Source organism: Anolis carolinensis, unplaced genomic scaffold (assembly GCF_035594765.1).
Source record: "Anolis carolinensis isolate JA03-04 unplaced genomic scaffold, rAnoCar3.1.pri scaffold_14, whole genome shotgun sequence".
NCBI lineage: Eukaryota > Metazoa > Chordata > Lepidosauria > Squamata > Dactyloidae > Anolis > Anolis carolinensis.
Genome location: NW_026943825.1, coordinates 9553130 through 9575967, shown reverse-complemented (window position 1 = coordinate 9575967; position 22838 = coordinate 9553130). Strand labels below are relative to the sequence as shown.

General features: G+C 42.5%; 1 protein-coding gene across 2 annotated transcripts in view; it reads right to left on the bottom strand.

The window, feature by feature from the left end:
- cd244 (CD244 molecule) overlaps positions 1-22838 on the bottom strand; it is a 42443-nt gene extending 19605 nt beyond the window's left edge. The window contains exons 1-3 of one of the 2 annotated variants that reach the window (XR_010001303.1): positions 22098-22838; positions 18936-19277; positions 287-628 (exon numbers count right to left, since the gene is read on the bottom strand). Coding sequence is in view for 1 of the 2 variants with exons in the window: in XM_062965241.1 (XP_062821311.1) it covers positions 287-628; positions 18936-19277; positions 22098-22314 (901 nt within the window). In the remaining variant the exon portion in view is untranslated. The remainder of the gene's footprint in view (positions 1-286; positions 629-18935; positions 19278-22097) is intronic. The other variant, XM_062965241.1, reaches the window with a different exon arrangement.

Here is a 22838-nt window from a genome sequence, read left to right as displayed (position 1 = left end):
TGGGATCTATTTTTATTTTGAAATTGACCCATTGCTGCTCGAGTCAATAAGTTTTTTGTGGTAAAATTTTGTGGTAAAATTAGGTGCCTCGGCATATTCGGGTCAGCTTGTACTCGAGTATATACGGTATCTTGATTTCATTGTGGCCTTTAAACTGGTGAACTGGGACTAGACTATACTACTGTTAGGTGGGTTCGTAATGGGTTGAATGGTCAACTTTGTCTTGTCCTTTGGTGGCCTAGCCACCAAAGAGAAGAAGAGGCCTTGTTCCAACTAGGTTGCTTACCATAGACAACTAGCCTGAATGTTTTGTCACTGACGTCACCCGTTTCATGCTTGACATGGACCGTGAAATTTCCGGTGTCCTCCAACATCAGGTTTCGGATCCTCAACATGGTCTCGTTCCATTCCAGCCGTGACCTAAACCTGTTTTTGGCATTTGAATCATTACGTCGGGATTCGGCAATCAGGAGAGGACTTCCGGTTTTGCCTTGCCATTTCAGTTCAATCCGATCCTTTTCCCAATCTTGTCTTAAATCTATGTCAAAATACACAGATCCCCCTATGACTCCAGCCTTATGAAAGTTCTTGTTGGTGTCTAACTTCTTTTGTGTGTGCTGTGGAGCACCTGTTTGGTTTGTTGGGAAACAAACAAAGAAAGAAAAAGCAAGAAAGACAAAAAATTATTCCAGTCAAAGAGACGAACAAAAAGTCTCTTCTCTCAAGCCTATCAGTCAGTAGAGGATCTGCTTTGGGTTGTAGTCCGAACTTTAAAGGGCATGTCCAAAATAATGAGCTTCCTTTCCCCACTCATATGATAGATTCTTTAATGTTCGGGCTAAAACCCAGAGGGGATGGAGTGTGGGAGGAAGTTGAGGCCAGCAATTTCAGGACAAAGAATGGATTCTGTTAGATGTTATCATCAAATGTTTAGCCCCATCTTACTTTGTCCCTTCTTAGTGATATTATACGCTTAGCTACAAATATCTAGGCATTACATTTTCATCATCTGGTGCTTGGTCTAACCATATTACGCATAGTATACAAAGAGCAACAAAAGCAGCAGGTTCCATTTACAAGCTGTACCGTCATAGATACCCAGGCACAATCAGACCTGCCCTGGAAGTCTTTAAGAAAAAAATAATGCCAACACTCATATTTGAGGCCGAAATTTGGGGGCACACCAATTTGGCCAAGATCGAAACCTTCCAAGTTAAGCAGCTTCGCATTCTCCTGGGCCTTTCCAGAACAACGCTGATGGCTGCAGTAAGGGCAGAGCAAGGAATGCTCCCAGTAAGAAGGGAATGCTTCTGGAACACGGCCATACGGCCCGGAAAACGTACAGCAACCTATTGCTTCTGGTCATTAAAGCCTTTGACAAAACAATATACTGTATATACGTGAGTATAAGCCTAGCTTTTCAGTCCTTTTTTTAAGACTGAAAAAGCCCCCCTCGGCTTATACTCGGGTGAGGGTCCTGGTTGGCTTATATTTGGGTCAGTTTATACTCGAGAATATATGGTACATTAATATTTTTCTCTATTATTATTGGTATTATTACATTTATTATTTTACTCTAATATTATTACATTTATTATTGTACTCTATTATTGTTGCTACTATTACATTTATTTTACTCTATTTTATTATTATTATTAATAATAATACATTTATTGTGTTGTCGAAGGCTTTCATGGCCGGGATCACAGGGTTGTTGTATGTCTTTCGGGCTGTGTGGCCATGTTCCAGTTAGGGTTCTGGAACATGGCCACACAGCCCGAAAGACATACAACCCAATACATTTATTATTTCACCCTGATCTTATTATTATTATTATTATTATTATTGACACAACAATGTTGTATGACACAGCAAACAAGATAGACATGCTGGATTTCGTTTCACAAAACCACAAGTCGAACACTTCCCAAGTGTCTAGGACTGTGTGATGTATTTTCGGATGATGCGTGCAGATCCCAGCAGGGTGGCCTTTTGCAGTTGGCAGATTGTAATTTTGTCAATGTCTATTGTTTCCAAATGCCGGCTGAGATCTTTTGGCACGGCACCAGTTAGGGTTATTATTATTATTATTATTATTATTATTATTATTATTATTACATTTATTTATTTATTATTACATGTATTATTTTATTTATGATTATTATTACATGTATTATTTTATAGTAGACTCACTTATCCAAGCCTCACTTATCCAAGCCTCTGGATTATCCAAGCCATTTCCAATATAACGTGATATTTGGGTGCTAAATTCGTAAATACAGTAATTACAAAATAACATTACTGCGTATTGAACTACTTTTTCTGTCAAATTTGTTGTATAACATGATGTTTTCGTACTTAATTTGTAAAATTATAACCTAATTTGATGTTTAATAGACTTTTCCTTGATCTCTCCTTATTATCCAAGATATTCGCTTATCCAAGCTTCTGCCAGCCCATTTAGCTTGGATAAGTGAGACTCTACTGTATTATTAAAAGGATACATAAGCACATTTACATTGAAGAAGATGATAATAATGATTTAATCAGTTGAACAGTCATATCTTAAATTAGAGTTTTATGTAAATATTCAAAAACACTTAACCTACTGATGCCTCAATTAATGTAATTTTTGGGTATCTATTTTTATTTCTGAAATTTCCTACCCTCGACATACTGGAGTCAATGATTTCCCAGGTTTTTTGTGGTAAAATTAGGTGCTTTGGCTTATATTCGGGTCAACTTATATTTGAGTTTATATGGTACATAGAAATAATCATATATGAATTAATAAAACAAAGTAGCACAACAATATAAGCATGGTTAGGTAAAGGTTTCCCTGACATTAAGTCCAGTCATGACCAACTCTGGGGGTTGGTGCTCATCTCCATTTCTAAGCCAAAGAGCCGGCGTTGTCCGTAGACACCTCCAAGATCATGTGGCCGGCATGACTGCATGGAGCGCCGTTACCGTCCCGCCGGAGCGGTACCTATTGATCTACTCACATTTGCATGTTTTTGAACTGCTAGGTTGGAGGAGCTGGAGCTAACAGCGGGTGTTCACACTGCTCCTGGGGTTTGAACCTGGGACCAGCTCAGTGCTTTAACGCACCGCCACCGGGGCTCGTAAGCATGGATACATTTATTTATTTATTTATTTATTTACATTATTTATATTCCGCCCTTCTCACCCCGAAGGGGGGACAGGGCAGATCACATTACACATATAAGGCAAACATTCAATGCCTTAACATAGAACAAAGACAAAGACACATGGGGCTCCGAGCTGGCCTCGAACTCATGACCTCTTGGTCAGAGTGATTTGTTGCACTGGCTGTAGCTGGTTACTCAACAGCCTGTGCCACAAAAACTGTAAAACCCTATAAAAGTGTATAAAAAGGCATATTATTATTTTGGCCTTACCTAGGGCAAAGCTAAGCAAGGTCACAAGCAGGAGCAAAACCAAACTGGTGGGCTTGATGGCCATCACACGTCTGTAGTAGAACGGAGAGTCTTTCTTTCTTTCTTTCTTTCTTTCTTTCTTTCTTTCTTTCTTTCTTTCTTTCTTTCTTTCTCAGCCTCGTTCACATACCTGAAAACAGGAAAGCGACTGCAAGACAGACTTCTCTTTTCATCTTGGCAAAGGAACTTCTTGAGAAAAGGGAAGGCCACCCAAAGACCTCCCACTTCTTCCGAGTTCTCCGAAATGTGGTCGGCTTACCATCTTCCTTCCTCTTAGCACATCTCTATCCTCCATGATTTCTACACCTTTCGGTCTTCATAAGGCTTTTAAAATTAGAATGTGAGCACTTTGCAGCCGAGTTGGTTAGTTGTGGGTTTCAGCTCTTGGATCAAATCAGGGCTTCTCTGTGGGGTTTGAAGCAGAGGCTGGATGGCCATCTGTAGGGGGTGCTTTGATTGTGTTTTCCTGCAGAGAAGGGATTGGACTGCATGGCCCTTGGGGTCTTTCTCTATGATTCTAGGGCTCACAATAGGTCATTTTTTTGCCTCCTTTTGGACCCAAAATTACAATCACCCTCCAAATTGAATTGCCTATCAGCCTTGGACACTTTTAAATAATAATAATAATAATAATAATAATAATAATAATAATAATAATAATAATAATAATATCTATCTTGTTTGCTGTGTCATAATAAAATAATAATGTGCCGTACCAAAAGATCTCAGCCGGCATTTGGAAACAATAGACATAGACAAAATTACGATCTGCCAACTGCAAAAGGCCACCCTACTGGGATCTGCACGCATCATCCGAAAATACATACACAGTCCTAGACACTTGGGAAGTGTTCAACTTGTGATTTTGTGATCATAATATAATAATAATAATAATAATAATAATAATAATAATAATAATCACAAACCAGCAAAGGTCGTGGAAAATGAACATGCAAAGATACTGTGGGACTTCCGAATCCAGACTGACAAAGTTCTGGAACACAACACACCAGACATCACAGTTGTGGAAAAGAACAAGGTTTGGATCATTGATGTTGCCAAGGGGCTTACATGTCTTTACACTAATGCTCAGAGCATGGGAAATAAGCAAGACGAACTCCAACTCTTAGCACAGCACCACACATACGATGTCATAGGCATCACTGAAACCTGGTGGGATGACTCCCATCACTGGAATTTAACCATCGAGGGCTATAACCTCTTTCACAGAAATAGAACAAAGGGGAGAGGAGGGGGAGTAGCTTTATATGTCAAAAACAGTTACGTTGCAGAAGAAATGCAAGACTGTAATCCGGGAAACCAGCTTGAAAGCATCTGGATAAGAATCAAGGGAACCGGGACTCAAAAAGATCTTGTCGTGGGTGTCTACTACAGACCTCCGAGTCAGGATGAAGGACTCGATGAAGCCTTCTGTCAACAGCTGACCAAACAGGCACAAAGAAGAGATATAGTAGTCATGGGCGATTTCAATTATCCCGATATCTGCTGGAAACTCAGCCAAAAGTACAAAGTCCAACAAATTTCTCACTTGCCTTGCAGACAATTTTATGGTCCAGAAAGTAGAAGAGGCAACAAGGGGATCAGCAACTCTTGATCTAATCTTAACAAATGTGGAAGACCTGATCAATACAGTTGAAGTGGTTGGATCCTTAGGGGCAAGTGACCATGTGCTCCTGCAGTTTGCAATACAAACGAATGCTGAAACTAAGACAAGTCAAACACGCATTCTGGACTTTAAGAGAGCTGACTTCCAAAAAATGAAGGAATTACTGAGCGGCATTCCATGGACGCCAATATTAAAAAACAAGGGAGTTAAGGATGGATGGGAGTATTTCAAAAGTGAAATACTCAAGACGCAAATGCAAACAGTGCCAACAAAGAAGAAAAATAAGACAAGTGCAAAGAAGCCACAATGGATGTCCAAAGAACTTCTAACTGAGCTAAAGCTCAAAAGTGACATGCACAAGAAGTGGAAAAGGGGAGAAATCACCAAAGAAGAATTCAAACGTATAGCCAACACCTGTAGGGAAAAGGTTCGCAAGGCTAAAGCGCAAAATGAGCTCAGGCTTGCCAGGGACATAAAAAACAACAAAAAAGGCTTTTTTGCTTACGTTGGTAGAAAAAGGAAGAAAAAGGAGGCGATAGGGCCACTGCAAGGAGAAGATGGGGTGATGGCGACAGGGGACAGGGAAAAGGCAGAACTGCTCAATGCCTTCTTTGCCTTGGTCTTCTCACAAAAAGAAAGCCATCTTCAACCTCAGCAACATGGAATGGACGAAGGATTGGGGGAAATCCAACCCCAAATAGGGAAACAAGTTGTCCAGGAACACCTGGCCGCTCTAAACGAATTCAAGTCCCCAGGGCCAGATCAGCTACATCCAAGAGTATTGAAGGAACTAGCGGAAGTTATTTCAGAACCACTGGCAATTATCTTCGAGAGTTCTTGGAGAACGGGAGAAGTCCCAGCAGATTGGAGGAGGGCGAATGTGGTCCCTATCTTCAAGAAGGGAAAAAAGAACGACCCAAACAATTACCGTCCGGTCAGCCTCACATCAATACCAGGCAAAATTCTGGAAAAGATCATTAAGGAAGTGGTCTGCGAACACTTAGAAACAAATGCGGTCATTGCTAATAGTCAACACGGATTTACCAAAAACAAGTCATGCCAGACTAATCTGATCTCTTTTTTCGATAGAGTTACGAGTTGGGTCGACTAGTAAAATGTGGGCTAGACAAAACTACGGTTAGGTGGATCTGTAATTGGCTAAGCGAACGAACCCAAAGGGTGCTCACCAATGCGTCATCTTCATCATGGAAAGAAGTCACGAGTGGAGTGCCGCAGGGCTCCGTCCTGGGCCCGGTTCTGTTCAACATCTTTATTAACGACTTAGACGAAGGGTTAGAAGGCACGATCATCAAGTTTGCAGACGACACAAAACTGGGAGGGATAGCTAACACTCCAGAAGACAGGAGCAGAATTCAAAACGATCTTGACAGACTAGAGAGATGGGCCGAAACTAACAAAATGAAGTTCAACAGGGACAAATGCAAGATACTTCACTTCGGCAGAAAAAATGGAAATCAAAGATACAGAATGGGGGACGCCTGGCTTGACAGCAGTGTGTGCGAAAAAGACCTTGGAGTCCTCGTGGGGAACAAGTTAAACATGAGCCAACAATGTGATGCGGCTGCTAAAAAAGCCAATGGGATTCTGGCCTGCATCAATAGGGGAATAGCGTCTAGATCCAGGGAAGTCCTGCTCCCCTCTATTCTGCCTTGGTCAGACCACACCTGGAATCACACTGTGTCCAATTTTGGGCACCACAGTTGAAGGGAGATGTTGACAAGCTGGAAAGCGTCCAGAGGAGGGCGACTGAAAAGATTAAGGGTCTGGAGAACAAGCCCTATGAGGAGAGGCTTAAAGAGCTGGGCATGTTTAGCCTGCAGAAGAGAAGGCTGAGAGGAGACATGAGAGCCATGTACAAATATGTGAGGGGAAGTCATAGGGAGGAGGGAGCAAGCTTGTTTTCTGCTGCCCTGCAGACTAGGACGCAATGGAACAATGGCTTCAAACTACAGGAAAGGAGATTCCACCTGAACATCAGGAAGAACTTCCTCACTGTGAGAAGGGCTGTTCGACAGTGGAACTCTCTCCCCCAGACTGTGGTGGAGTCTCCTTCTTTGGAAGCTTTTAAGCAGAGGCTGGATGGCCATCTGTCAGGGGTGCTTTGAATGCGATTTCCTGCTTCTTAGCGGGGGGTTGGACTAGATGGCCCATGAGGTCTCTTCCAACTCTACTATTCTATGATTCTATCTATATATATAAAAGGATAACGTTGCGGGCGCAGTGACTATAACAACAAAACTAAACATCCCAGAAATACGAAACTTGGCAACACAATGCAAAAGCCTTGCCTCCCGGTTACAACAACACAACCACACCACAAAACCACAATCCGGACGCACAACAATCACAACAACAAATCATGACTATAACAACACAACTAAACGCCCTAGAAATACAAAACTTGGCAACACAACGCAAAAGCCTTGCCTCCCGGTTGTAACAACACAATCACACCACAAAACCACACTGGACCCACAAAACTCACAACAACGCATCGTGACTATAACAACACAACTAAACACCCCAGAAATACGAAACTTGGCGACACAATGCAAAAGCCTTCCCTCCCGGTTGTAACAACACAACAACACCACAAAACCACACTCCAGACCCATAAAACTCACAACAATGCATCGTGACTATAACAACATAACTAAACGTCCCAGAAATACGAAACTTGGCACACAACTAAATGCCTCAGAAATACAAAACTTGACAACACAACGCAAAAGCCTTGCCTCCTGGTTGTAACAACACAACCACTGCACAAAACCACAATCCGGATGCACAAAACTCACAACAAAGCATCGTGACTATAACAACACAACTAAACGCCCCAGAAATACGAAACTTGGCACACAACTAAATGCCCCAGAAATACAAAACTTGACAACACAATGCAAAAGCCTTTCCTCCCGGTTGTAGCAACACAACCACACCACAAAACCACAATCCGGACCCACAAAACTCACAACAACGCATCGTGACTATAACAACACAACTAAACGCCCCAGAAATACAAAATTTGACAAAACAACACAAAAGCCTTGCCTCCCAGTTGTAACAACACAATCTCACCACAAAACCACAATCCAGACCCACAAAATTCACAACAACGCATCATGACTATAACAACACAACTAAACGCCCCAGAAATACGAAACTTGGCAAAACAACGCAAAAGCCTTGCCTCCTAGTTGTAACAACACAATCACACCACAAAACACAATCCAGACCCACAAAACTCACAACAATGCATCGTGACTATAACACCACAACTAAACGCCCCAGAAATACGAAACTTGGCACACAACTAAACGCCTCAGAAATACAAAACTTGACAACACAACGCAAAAGCCTTGCCTCCCAGTTGTAACAACACAACCAAACCACAAAACCACAATCTGGACCCACAAAACTCACAACAATGCATCGTGACTATAACAACACAACTAAACGCCCCAAAAATACAAAATTTGACAACACAACGCAAAAGCCTTGCCTCCCAGTTGTAAGAACACAACCACACCACAAAACCACAATCTGGACCCAAAAAACTCACAACAACACATTGTGACTATAACAACACAACTAAACCGGATGGCCATCTGTCTGAGAAGTTTGAGTGGGTTCTTCCTCCATGACAAAAAGAAAGAAAGGGGTTGGACTGGATGCAAACTACAAATTCCAGCACCCCATAGCATGGAGTCCATGCATTTCAATTAGAGGCCTCTTCCTTCTCCCTTTCCCCGCCATCCAACCCATTGACCCAGTTCCATGGATCCGCAGGCAGGAAAGGCTGGGACGGATAGAACAAAGGAAGGAGGGAGGGAAGGGAAGCGCCAAGTACAAGAGCCCTCCCTCTCTGCCCGGAAGGCCAAGAGCAAAAGGGAGAGAAAGACCATTGATCCGGTTATATTTACCCTCCTTTCTGACCAGTATGTTCTTAGCAGCGAGCTCAGGATCGGAGCAGAGAAAGGGAACAGCATAGGAATAAAGGAAACAAGGAGAGCACCCACTCTATCTATCCATCCACTCATCTATCCATCCACTCACCCACTAATAATAAACACCTACACAGGCAAGAATCAGCCATGCACTGAGTCTACAAGGCCATTCAGTGCTCATCCACCTCCCCAATCCCTACATTCACACTTGGCCTCCAAAAAAACAATTACAATAATAACAATGACAACAACAACAATAAGAATCTACACCATCACAGGCAAGAAGCAGCCAGGCACTGAGGCTGAGAGGCAAGTCAGTGCTACACTAGGCCTCCAAAAAACAATACAGTATCATCTAACTTATCCAGCCTTCATGACCACTAAAACAACAACAATAATAAACACCTGCACAGGCAAAAAAAAAAAAGACTATTGTACCACAATAAGATGTAAACCACACTCAGCAGAATCAGACATCACGATTAACAACAAACAAAAGACAACAAGTATCTCAAGCAATTATCAATCAACACAAAAATTGAAGAAGGTAACAGACTTCAAATACTACTACTAATGTGACTATAAAGAAGGGTGGAGGTCACAGCATAAATACAACCTAATGTAGACTGACCAACACCACCAGACTAAGCCACAGCAACGCGTGGCCGGGCACAGCTAGTGATTCTATAAGTGACAGTCGCATTGATGAAAAACAACAGGAAAAACTCAGCCGCTATCAGGACCTCAAGATTGAACTTCAAAGACTCTGGCAGAAACAAGTGCAGGTGGTCCCGGTGGTGATGGGCACTCTGGGTGCCATGCCAAAAGATCTCAGCCGGCATTTGGAAACAATAGACATTGACAAAATTACGATCTGCCAACTGCAAAAGGCCACCCTGCTGGGATCTGCACGCATCATCCGAAAATACATCACACAGTCCTAGACACTTGGGAAGTGTTCGACTTGTGGTTTTGTGAAACGAAATCCAGCATATCTATCTTGTTTGCTGTGTCATACAACGTCATTGTGTCAATAATAATAATAATAATAATAATAATAATAATAATAATAATAATAATGTTTTGTTGTGCCAGCTGTCAGCTCTAGTTTGTAGTGCGGTTTTCTTGTACTGATTTTTTTGTCTGCTGTGCTTTGAGGAGTTGCTGATTTTTGACTTCAATCAAAGCAGGTTCTTCACTTTGCTTTACATATTCTGCCAGGGCATGTTCTTCTTCTTTGACTGCTTATTTTACTTGTAAGAGTCCTCTGCCACCTGATCTTCTAGGCAGATATAGCCGGTCAACATCACATATTACCACATGTATACAAATGGTGTAAAACAATGGTCATGAGTTTTCTTGTTTTTCTGTCAAATTGTCCAGTTCCGCCTGTGTCCAATTTATAATGCCAGCAGTATATCTTATGACAGGTATGGCCCAGGTGTTTATGGCCTTGATGGTGTTGCCTCCGTTGAGCTTGCTTTTGAGAATTTTTCTGACCCTTTGTGTGTATTCTTTGCTGACCACAGTCTTCACATGTTCATGCTTGATGTTGTCCAACTGTAATATGCCCAGATATTTATAGGCCTCTGGCTGGTGACACTTTATTGTTTGGCCATTAGGCATATTTATGCCCTCACTTTCCATGATTTTTCCCTTCTTCAATGCCACTGTCGAACATTTGTCCAAACCAAACTCCATGCTGATATCAGTGCTAAAAATTCGGACAGTTAGTTAGAGACTGGATTTCAGTTTCCGTTTTCCCATACAGCTTCAGGTCATCCATGTACATCAGATGTGAAATTTTGTGAGATTTCTTAGATGTTTGATAGCCGAGATTTGTTTTTTGTAAGTTGACAAAGGGATCATGGCAATAATGAAAAGCAGAGGGGACAATGAATCTCCCTGGAAAATTCCTCTTCTGATGTTAACAAGTCCATAGCTTTCATTTCCAACAAACAGTTCAGTTTTCCAGTGCTCCATCATGTTTTCAATGAAGGTGCCAACGTTTTTACAAATCCCGATGGCGTCCAGGCACTTGATGATCCAGCTGTGTGGGAGTGAGCCAAAGGCCTTTTGTAGTCAATCCACGTCATGTGAAGATTAGCTTTTCGGCTTTTACAATTCTCCAGAATCATTTTGTCAATCAATAACTGGTCTTTTGTGCCCCTGCTTTTCCGTTTGTTGCCTTTCTGTTCATCTGGCAAGATGTTTTTTTCTTCAAGATAATCTTGAACTTTGTCAGCTATGATGCCAGTCAGTAGTTTAAACATAGTGGGCAGACAGGTTATTGGCCTGTAGTTTCCTGGTGCTGCTCCTTTTGCAGGATCCTTTTGTATCAGGTATGTTCTTCCAGTTGTTAGCCATTCACTAATACTTCTTTCTGCAGCATCTCACTGAATTGTTGGGCCATTTGTCCATGTAAACTAATCAGATGTTTGAGCCAAAATCCATGATCACTACCAGGCGATGACCAGTTCTTGACTTTTTGCACTCGTTTGCTGATCATTTCAATTGTTATTTCCATCTGTTCCATTTTTTTCTGTGAGAATTTTCCTTCAAAATCCTTTATCCGCCCAGCGTTTTTTAAAAAAAATTATTTAATTTTTATTAAATTTTGAAGATAACAATAAAATCCACTTTAGTGGGTTAGGAAAGTATGGGGGGAGGGAAGAAAGGATGGGGGGTAGGGAGGGGGGTGGTAGAAAGTGAGGAGGAAAGGGGTAATAAGGGTAGGGGGGGTCAGGGTCCTTGTCGATTCTTGACTTCTCTATAAAATTGTCGTAACTATTTGTATTATTTATGTTGTTGGTATAATTCTTTTTTTTGTGTCAACAGTTGACACTTCTCCTTCGTGTTAAGGGCTTTATAACAATATTCTAACTTTTTCTTTCTTCATCTAGTCCTTTACCGGTGTCCAATCTATCCTTTTTTTTTGGCTTATTCTGTGTTGTTGATAGCAGGAACATTAGGTAGTCCATATTCTTTATATCCCATATTCTTTTTATCCATTCTTCCACTTTGGGTATTAATTTCTGTTTCCATAATCTTGCACGAACTAATCTGGCAGCTGTTGTTAAGTGTGTAAAGATTTTGTCTTCATTCTTTCCCCATTGGTTATTCGTCATGCCCAATAGAAAGAATTCTGGGAGTAGTGGTATTTTTATCTTTAAAATTTTTTGACATTTGTCGTGGATTTCCCTCCAGTACGGTTTTACCTTCTCACAAGACCGCCACATTTGTAGATATGATCCTTCACCTCTTCCACATTTCCAGCATTTAATCTTCTTGCCATTGGTAAATTTTGATATCCTTTTTGGGGTCAGGTGCCACCTATAGAACATTTTCCACCAATTTTCTTTCAATTCATAGGCATATGTATAATTTAATTTTTTCCCTCATAAAAGTTCCCATTCCTCTAATAATATAGTTCTTCCTAGATCTCTTGCCCAATTTGTCATGAACTCTTTTATTTGTTCCTTCTCAGTGCTCCATTCCAATAGAAATTTATATATTTTTGCAATTTTCCTCTTTCCCTTGTCTAATATTACATCCCATTACATACCTTATCCTCGAATCCCTGAATCTTATCTTTATTGAAGCTTTCTTTTAATTGATAATACTGGAGCCAGGTTAGATTACCATATTTTAATTTTAATTCTTCCTGTGATTTTAATTTTATTTCCCTTCCTTCTTTTTCTAGTATATCTCTATACGTAGGCCATGTGTTCCATCCCAGTTCTCTTCTCTGGCGTGCCTCCATAGAAGACACCCAGAGGGGGGTTTTATTATAGATTCTCTGTTTATATTTATTCCAGATCTTGAGTAAGGCCAAACAAATAAAATGGTTGCCGAAATTTTTTTCGATTGGTGCTTTGTTGTACCACAGGTACGCAGGCCAACCGACTCGCAAATCATGTCCTTCCAGGGTCAACATTTTCTTATTTCTTATTCCACCCAGCGTTTTTGTTGTAGTTTTTATTATTTTCCCAAAGTTCTTTCCAGAACTTTGTTGTTGCAGTTTTCTCTGGCTTTATGTTGTTTGGTTCAGACTCTGGTTGAACCATCTTTGGTCTGATTGAAACAGTTGATTTTGTCTGTACTGGATGATTCTGGCTTCATATCTTTCAAATTTTCTGGCTGTTGCTGTCATTTGTTCTTTCACGATTTCCAAAGCTTCTTCAATTTTTCTGGTGTTCAGCCAGTACTTTTGGATCAGGTATTGCTTGATTTTGTCATTCTTCAGTTTCCTCTCTTTCATATTTTTCAGGTTACTTGCATCTGATCTGAGTTTCTTGATTTTCAACTCTAGCCTGACCTTCCACTTTGGTTTTCCAGTCGATTTTCTTTGGGGCTGCCTTGATTGTAGGAGCCCAAGCTCTTCTGTTACTATCACTGCTGCACTGTAGGCATACTGGTTCGTTTTTTCAATTGATGTTATTTGGACAGTGGAGAGTACTGTAATCACATCTTTCATGAGAGGTGCCAGGTGTCTCTTGGGCACTGTTTTTAGAGTTGGGAGCCGCTTTCTTATTACATTTGTTGCAGCATGAGCCATGATCTTATCCTTGAGCTCTTGTTGTCTTGCTGTCAAGGTTCAGGTGGTTCAGCAGGTGTCTCAAGTCCTGATTCATCAAATTCTTGCAAAAGCTCCACACTTTCTTCTGGTTCAATCTGTTCCACCATTTCAAGTGTTGTTGGAGTCTCTGCTGCTGTCTGTGCTGTGGTCTGATGATAATTTATTTTGCAAATTTTCTGGATTTCTTCGAATTCAACTTCACTGAACACTTTGTTTCTGATTATGAATCTTCGTTGGTCAGCCAGTTGGGGTTCTGTTATCTGTGAGTCAGGGTTTCCTCAGCTGATGCATACTTTTTTTGGTAGCCACGGCTTTGAGGTTCAGATTTGTAGTAGCATTTCATAATTGTGCGGTTTTCTGGCATTGTGCATTTTTGCCGCTTCTGTGCATTTTTGCCGTTTTTGCCGCTTTTGTATTTTGATTCCGTAGCTCACTTGTCGATGGATGTCCAGAATCAGCAGCATCCACCACGGTCCTTTTTATCCTGGGCGACGATCGAGCCAGTATAGACTTCGTTTTGGTTTGATTCTCCATAATGCTAATGGGTTAGATGCTCTTAGTTCCTCTCCTCAGTTGAGGCCTCTCAGCACAACCCTCAGTCATCATTGGAGTGGTTAAGCCCTCCCACCACATCAAGGTGGCACCTGCGGGGGGGGGGGGGATGATGATGATGATGATTATTATTATTATTATTATTACCGTATATACTCGAAGATAAGCCAAGTTTTTCAGCCCTTTTTATGAGCTGAGAAAGCCTCCCCCGGCTTATAATTGGGTCAAGGTCACCCCGGAGGCTGTTGCTTGATCTATTTATCTCTCATCTTACCCTCGCTTATCAGTGTTTTCTTTTCCAAAGCCTCCCTCGCTCTTAACCAAGGGAATGTTTTGAAAAGGGAAAGAAGCCCTTGCAAGTCAGGAGGAAGAATATATATACAGTAGAGTCTCACTTATCCAACATAAATGGGCCGGCAGAACGTTGGATGAGCGAATATGCTGGATAAGCCTATTAGGAGAAGCCTATTAAACCTTTACCCTTTACCTTAACTACCACAATTTCTCAATACTTTATTTCCCATACCACCATACTTTGCCACAGCAACGCGTGGCCGGGCACAGCTAGTTATATGTATATAATATTATATTATTACCTGTATAGGATTTGCAAAGACCAACAAACATATGAGGGGAAAATTCATACATAAAATTAATGTATATAGATAGACAGATACAGATATTGCAAATATCTCTATCTATTTAACTATATACATTAATTGCAAATGCATGCAGGGGGTTAATGCCTATATATCTGTAGGAGAATTTAACAAATATTTCAGGGGAAAATGCTTTTATAAGATTAATGGATATATATTTTTCTTCTTCCTGACTTGCAAGGGCTTCTTTCCCTTTTCAAAACATCCCCTTGGTTAAGAGCGAGGGAGGCTTTGCAAAAGAAAACACACTGATAAGGGAGGGTAAGAGAGAAATACATCACATATTGCAAGCAATGGCCTCCAGGTTCTGTTGCCTGGCCTTGACCCCATTATAAACCGGGGGAGACTTTTTCTGCCCAAAAAAAAGGTCTGAAAAACTCGGCTTATCTTCAAGTATATACGGTAATTAATGACAATAACATAGTTTTGTCCCATACAGTCATCTACGGCGTACATGCTTCATTTGTGAATCATGTACTAACAGGAGAGTATGAAAATCCAGTTCCAAAAGTTCCAAAAGTATCTATGTTCATGTGCAGAGTTCCAGCTGGCCCACTAGCCTATGCAAAGAAGGTGAGAAAGCAGGGAAGTCTCTTTTGTATATGGGATTGGCTCCTTCTCTCTCTTCTTTTTTCGCTCTTTTTCTTTTCTGGCTCCTTCTGTCTCTTCTTCTGAACTCAGGTCCCAAAGCCTGTCATCTGCAGGAGAAATGGAATGGTGGCCATCAAAGCCCACTTACTCCCAGGGTGGCCTTTACCTGGAAAATAAGCAAGAAACAAAATGAAATTTTAAGATCTTGCAATGCATCTTTGTGTAAAGCAGTGGTTCCCAAACTTATTTAGCCTACAAGGCAAACATTCAATGCCCATAAACACACTGAGCTGAGACAGAGACAACAGACAGACAGACGCAGAGGCAATTTAACCTTCTCCTGAGGGGTTGTTTGATTCTGGCCACAGGGGGGAGCAGCTGCTTCATCATCCACTCTGATGGCACTTCCTTATTCCAACGTTGTAAATTAGTTAAACTTGCCTCCCCACTTTTATAAGTGGTACCTTATTTCCTACTTAATAGATGCAACTATCTTTCGGGTTGCTAGGTCAGCAACAAGCAGGGGCTATATTTTATTTTTAATTGACGGGTGCTCACCCCGCCACGGGCTGGCCTCAAACTCATGACCTCATGGTCAGAGTGATTTATTGCAGCACCTGTTTACCAGCCTGCTCCACAACCCGGCCCCAAGATATTATCCAAGATATTTGCTTATCCAACATTCTGCCAGCCTGTTTATGTTGGCTAAGTGAGACTCTACTGTACTAATAAATACTAATACAGTAGAGTCTCATTTATCCAACATAAATGGGCCGGCAGAATGTTGGATAAGTGAATATGTTGGATAATAAGGAGGGATTAAGGAAAAGCATATTAAACATCAAATTAGGTTATGATTTTACAAATTAAGCACCAAAACATCATGTTATACAACAAATTTGACAGAAAAAGTAGTTCAATATGCAGTAATGCTTTGTAGTAATTACTGTATTTACGAATTTAGCACCAAAATATCATGATTTATTGAAAACATTGACTACAAAAATGCGTTGGATAATCCAGAACGTTGGATAAGCGAGTGTTGGATAAGTGAGACTCTACTGTAGTAATAAATACAGTAAAATAATAAATGTAATGAGTAAAATAATAAATGTAACAAAATCAGAGTGAAATAATAAATATATTACCAATAATAATAGAGAAAAATGATAACTGTGCCATATATTCTCGAGTATAAGCTGCCCCTAATATAAGCCAACCAAGACCCTCACCTGAGTATAAGCTGAGAGGGGCTTTTTCAGTCCTAAAAAAGGGCTGAAAAACTCGGCTTATACTCGAGTATATATGGCATGTCCTGAGCTACTCAACAAGCAGGTTGCCTTTCTCTGAGCCTGTTGTAACTTATAGACGGGGGAGAGGCTCACCTTTGCTGGTGCAGACACTGAGCAAGTTGAAGGAGGTCCTCTTCTCATCCACAGGATTGCTGACCAGGCAGGTGAAGATGGAGTCAGAAGAGTTGTGTCTCCAAGCCAAGTGGAGATCCTTGCCATTGTTAGAGAGATTATATCCATCCATAGTTCCTTCTAAAGGGCTGAGGCGGTTGCCTCTTGTCCAGGAGACGTTCAACCCTTCTGCTCCCGATGCATTACATTCCAAGGTCACATTGCACTCAAATGGAGCAAAGGAGTTCAAGTGCGGGAAGATGCGAGGGGTCGGCACTGGCTCTGGATAACAGGAGTATATTATTATTATTATTCAACATTACTCTAATACAGTGATTCCCAAACTTATTTGATCTGCCGCCCCCTTTCCAGAAAAAATATGACTCAATGCCTCCTGGAAAGGGGTGTGTGGCTTAGAGGAGTGGTGTCAAGACCCAGGCTGCAGAGCACCAATAACCATGCGCAGAGACCAGAATCTATCTAATATCTTTATTAAAGGAATATATAAAGTCAATAAAAACAGGTGAAGAATAAAGTTCAGAAGTAGACCTTTCAGGAAAGGTCAAATATAGTCCAGGAAATTAATGTCCAATATGAGATATTAGAGTCCAAAGTTATAATCCAATAACCGAAACACACTCTGCCGAGCAAAGTGTGGGGAAATGACAGGGTCCTTTAGTCCAATAGAGCTTGACAACAAGGCTGGAGAGCAAACTAGATTCTTGGCAAACAAGGCTTGATTCGAGGCAACAAGAAGCAAGAGACGAGAACAGGGTCCATGGCGAGGTCCGTGGCAAGGTCCGGGGAACAAGGCAGGGTTGAAACAAGAACAAGGTCCTGGGAACAAGGAACAGGAGTAGCGTAGTCCACACACGATCTCACTCCCGAAGCTGACGAATTGACTCCGCAAAGATTCCTTTGCGGTTAAACACCTATATAGGATCTTGTTTTCCCGCCAAGGAACACTTTCCCTGGGGAACAAGAAGTGAAACCCATACTGTGTCCAGATGCATGACTCCTTAAGATTTCCCAAGGGAAACAGGCTTAATCAGCTAATTGTCTGGCAGCAATTCTGGCGCTTCTGCGATTCGCCTCCCTAGCGCCTCTATCTCGATTATAATTATCCCGGCGAGAAAACGGGGGAGATTTCTGCTCAAGGCTTGTTTGGCTGACTTCTTGTGGGCAAACATCTTGCAGGTGCAAGGGCTCCAATTCTGGCTGAAACGGTGGGAAACCCAAGTTTTCCTCTTCATCTGCCACAATAGTACTAGGAACGGGACTACATGGCCCATGAGTCATCACAAGTGGGCGTGGCTCCTGCTCAAGAGGGCGGGGCTGAGCCTCTCCCCTAGTCCAAGATGCAGGGCTGCGAGGGGGGAGGAGGAGGTGGGCGGGGCCAGAAATGCGCGGCCAGGACTGGGGTGGGCGGAGTTACGAGCTCTGAGGCAGGGCTGAGCTTCTATCCCTGTCCTGTGATGCCTGCCAGGACACAGGGGGCGGGGCTAGAGGAGGGGGTGGGGCCTCTCCCCAAGTGCCTGACGGGGCTGAACCTCTATATCCCGCCCCCGTGTTCTAACAAGCGCTTCAGGGGAAGTATAGAGGCTCAGCCCTGTCTCAGGCTCTTGGGAAGAAGCCCCGCCCCCACCCCTAGCCCCGCCCTTTAGTCCTAAAAGGCCTCTCAGGAGAGGTATAGAGGCTCAGCCCTGTCTCATGATCTTGGGAAGAAGCCCCGCCCCCACCCTAGCCCCGCCCTTTAGTCCTAAAAGGCCGCTCAGGAGAGGTATAGAGGCTCAGCCCTGTCTCAGGCTCTTGGAAGGAGGCCCCGCCCCCTTCCCTAGCTCCACCCTCTGTGTCCCAACAAGCGCGTCAGGAGAGGTACAGATTCTCAGCCCTGTCTTGGGCTCTTGGGAAGAAGCCATGCCCACTCCTCTAGCTCCGCCCCCTCTGTGTCCTAACAGGCCCTCAGGTGCTCAGTCCTGTCTCCGGCACTTGGGAAACGGCCCCGCCCCTCCCCTGGCCCCGCCCCCGTGTCCTAACAGGCACCCACTTTGGGTATCACTGATCTAAACATATGTTCTTACCTCGGGATGCTTACCATAGACAGCAAGGGGGAAGTTGTACTCTGGGATCTCATCCGTGTCAAACCTGACATGAGCCGTATAGATGCCTCCGTCTTCCGTCTTCAGGTCATGGACCCTCAGCATGGTCTGATTGACCAGTTCCAGGCGGTCCCCAAACTGGTCCTCCGGATTGGGCCGTTTCCATTTCCCATTGCTGGACTCTCCAATCAGGAGGATGGAGCCATCCTTGACTTTAAAATTCCATTCAATCCCCACTATGACTTTTTCGGATGGAATGCTGAGCCGAAAGGAGACGGATCCACCCTGGATCGCGCTCATCCAATGGGAAGGTGGTTTTTCTGGATTACTTCCAACGCCTGATCGAAACACCAACGGATGGAGGAGAAAAAGAGGAAGAGCCGGGAGAAGAAAACAGGAAGGTGATAAGCATGCTTTCATTATCCTTGGATGCCATCCCAGCTGGAACGAGGCCTGGAATGCATTGCATACGGCAGTCCATCCTACCTGTTTTCCCACCCTGCCTTTCAGGTGGAGTGATGCAAAGTCCGTTGTTGGGATCGGGAGGCTCCCATTTTTCCCATCCATTTATCAAATGACAACAATGACCTCGGGCCATTTACAAAAGGGGTTCGGAGAGGGGACACTAGAGCAAAGGGAAAAAGTGTGGGAACGCTCAGAGGAACAGGGGCAAGGAGACGTTGAAAGGGAAATGGAAATGCTTGAATAATGTAGAAGAAAAACATACCGTATAAAACATACCGCCCTCCCATCGGCAGTACTGGAGGGGAGGTACCGGAAGACCCCTGCTCCAGAGGGACTATGCCCTTGTGAGTATGGCCATATCAAAACTATCGAGCACGTGCTCCTCCAGTGTATGTTTTATAGAGATATTAGAATCAATTTCATCACTCCTTGGCTTTTAAAACATTCAGGCCGCACTGAAAGATACTACACCTCTCTGCTGCTCTCAGACTCCTGTTCTGCAATAACCTATAGTGTCGCCAGGTTCTATGCGGCAGCAATTTCCATCAGACGGACAATGACTGACCCCACAGGGCCTGTAGCCAGAGCAATCTGTTATAACTGAAAGACTGCAAATGCTCCCTCTATCCCCCTCCAGAGCCACTTAGTGGATCGATATTTACTATTAGCTGACCCTGCTAATAGTCTGCTTTTAATTTGTTTTTACTATAGCATGTTTTTAACTTGTTCTTTTATCTGACTTTTATGGGAACTGCGATTCCCCTTTTTGGGCACCTGTGCCCATTTCTACATATTCTGGTCATAGACCGTAATAAATTGCTGATACCGTATATACTCGAGTATAAGCTAACCTGAATATAAGCCAAGGCACCTAATTTTACCATAAAAAACTGGGAAAACATTGACTCAAGTATAAGCCGAGAGTGGTAAACTTCAGAAATAAAAATACATACAGTAGAGTCTCACTTATTCAACATAAATGGGCCGGCAGAACGTTGGATAAGCGAATATGCTGGATAATAAGGAGGGATCAAGAAAAAGTCTACTATAGTCAGTCCATTTTATAGTAACTCTCAAGCAACCAGAAATGACCTTTATCCAGCATCTAACAAAACCCATAGGTGTCGGTTAACTGAGAGTCTATTATATTCGGTCCATTTTATAGTAACTCTCAAGCAACGAGAAATGACCTTTATCCGGCTCCTACCAAAACCCATAGGTGTCGGTTAACTGAGAGTCTACTATATTCGGTCCATTTTATAGTAACTCTCAAGCAACCAGAAACTATATACGATAGTTCCATCTTGTCTCCTGTGCCATAGCAACATGCTATGCTAATTTTATATACATATACAGTAGAGTCTCACTTATCCAACATAAACGGGCCGGCAGAACGTTGGATAAGCGAATATGATGGATAAAAAGGAGGGATCAAAGAAAAGTCTACTATAGTCGGTCCATTTTATAGTAACTCTCAAGCAACCAGAAATGACCTTTATCCAGCATCTAACAAAACCCATAGGTGTCGGTTAACTGAGAGTCTATTATATTCGGTCCATTTTATAGTAACTCTCAAGCAGCCAGAAATGACCTTTATCCGGCTCCTACCAAAACCCATAGGTGTCGGTTAACTGAGAGTCTACTATATTCGGCCCATTTTTATAGTAACTCTCAAGCAACCAGAAACTATATACGATAGTTCCATCTTGTCTCCTGTGCCATAGCAACATGCTATGCTAATTTTATATACATATACAGTAGAATCTCACTTATCCAACATAAACGGGCCAGCAGAATCTTGGATAAGCGAATATGCTGGATAATAAGGAGGGATCAAGGAAAAGTCTATTTAACATCAAATTAGGTTATGATTTTACAAATTAAGCACCAAAACATCATGTTATACAACAAATTTGACAGAAAAAGTAGTTCAATACGCAGTAATGTTACGTTGTAATTACTGTATTTACGAATTTAGCACCAAAATATCACGATATATTGAAAACATTGACTACAAAAATGTGTTGGATAATCCAGAATGCTGGATAAGCGAGTGTTGGATAAGTGAGACTCTACTGTATTACTATTATGGTGCTCATCTCCATTTCTAAGCCGAAGAGCCAGGGTTGTCCGTAGACACCTCCAAGGTCATGTGGCCGGCATGACTGCATGAAGCGCCGTTACCTTCCCGTTGGAGCGGTACCTATTGATCTACTCACATTGGCATGTTTTCGAAATGCTAGGTTGGCAGGAGCTGGAGCTAACAGCAGCCGCTCACGCTGCTCCCAGGGTTTGAACCTGGGACCTTTCAGTCTCCAGCTCAGTGCTTTATTATTATTATCAGCAAGCTTTTGCTAATGTTTATGCAGAAACTATTTCCCTGCCATTTGTTCTGCGTCCGGGCAGAACACAAGCTGGCCTCCTCTTCCATGAGATATCCTTTCATATATTTAGACATGGCTCTTATGTCACCTCTTAACCCTCCAGTCTAAAAATATCCATTAACCAAATGTATTCCTCCTGCAAAGCCTAGCATACTTTTTTGCCATGTTGGTCACTCTTCTCGAGACCCCTTCGAATTGTGGTGTCCAAAACCGGACAGCTGAGGCCTGACTTCTCCGTAAAGGAGATTTCTCCATAACAGAGTTTCTATTTGTTTTGAATTCTTAGCAAGCACTGAGAACAACACTTACCGAGGAAAAGGCAGGCCAGGGATCCCCAAAAAAGGAGATGCTTCATCGTCCTGCTGGCTCTTCTCGCTGGCATTTTCGGCTCGGAATTTCTCCCTTCCTTTGATGCAACCTGATAGACCGGTGTTTCAGGGAAACGGAGAACTTTGCAGCTGCCTTGAGAAAATAACCCATGTGGGTTGTATTTCCAAAAGCCATTGAAGAGGCTCTCACGCAACATCGGAGGCTGGACTAAGGGAAGGCGTAAGAACGCCCCGTGCCAATGCCAACCCAGATTGAAACACCAGACGGTAATATTGTGTGTGGGAGATGCCTGGAAGCTCCACTCGCCAGCATGCACCGTTCACTGTGCGTTACTGCCTGGCCGGCCAAAATTAACACAACTGTTCCATTCCATCATGACTTGTTTATATGTTTCCCAATATAGTGTGTGCACACCTCTTTTGCGTGGGTTTAGGAGGCAGACTATGTTGTATTGCCTTATGGTTTGTTGGTTGTAAGAAAGGCAGACTGAATTGGACAATGAATTTCCAACAGGGAGAAAGGTACAATATTTTGGCAAATAATACAAAAATGAAATGCACAGATATAGGACGGCTTGAAAACAGTCCATGTGAAAGGGATCTAACCCAAGATGAACATGAGTCAACAGTGTGACTGTAAGACAATTACCTTCAAAGGGTCCTGTCTCAGGAGGAAAATCAGGCAGAAAAATTGAGTCTCGTGATAGATGCAAAAAGCAAA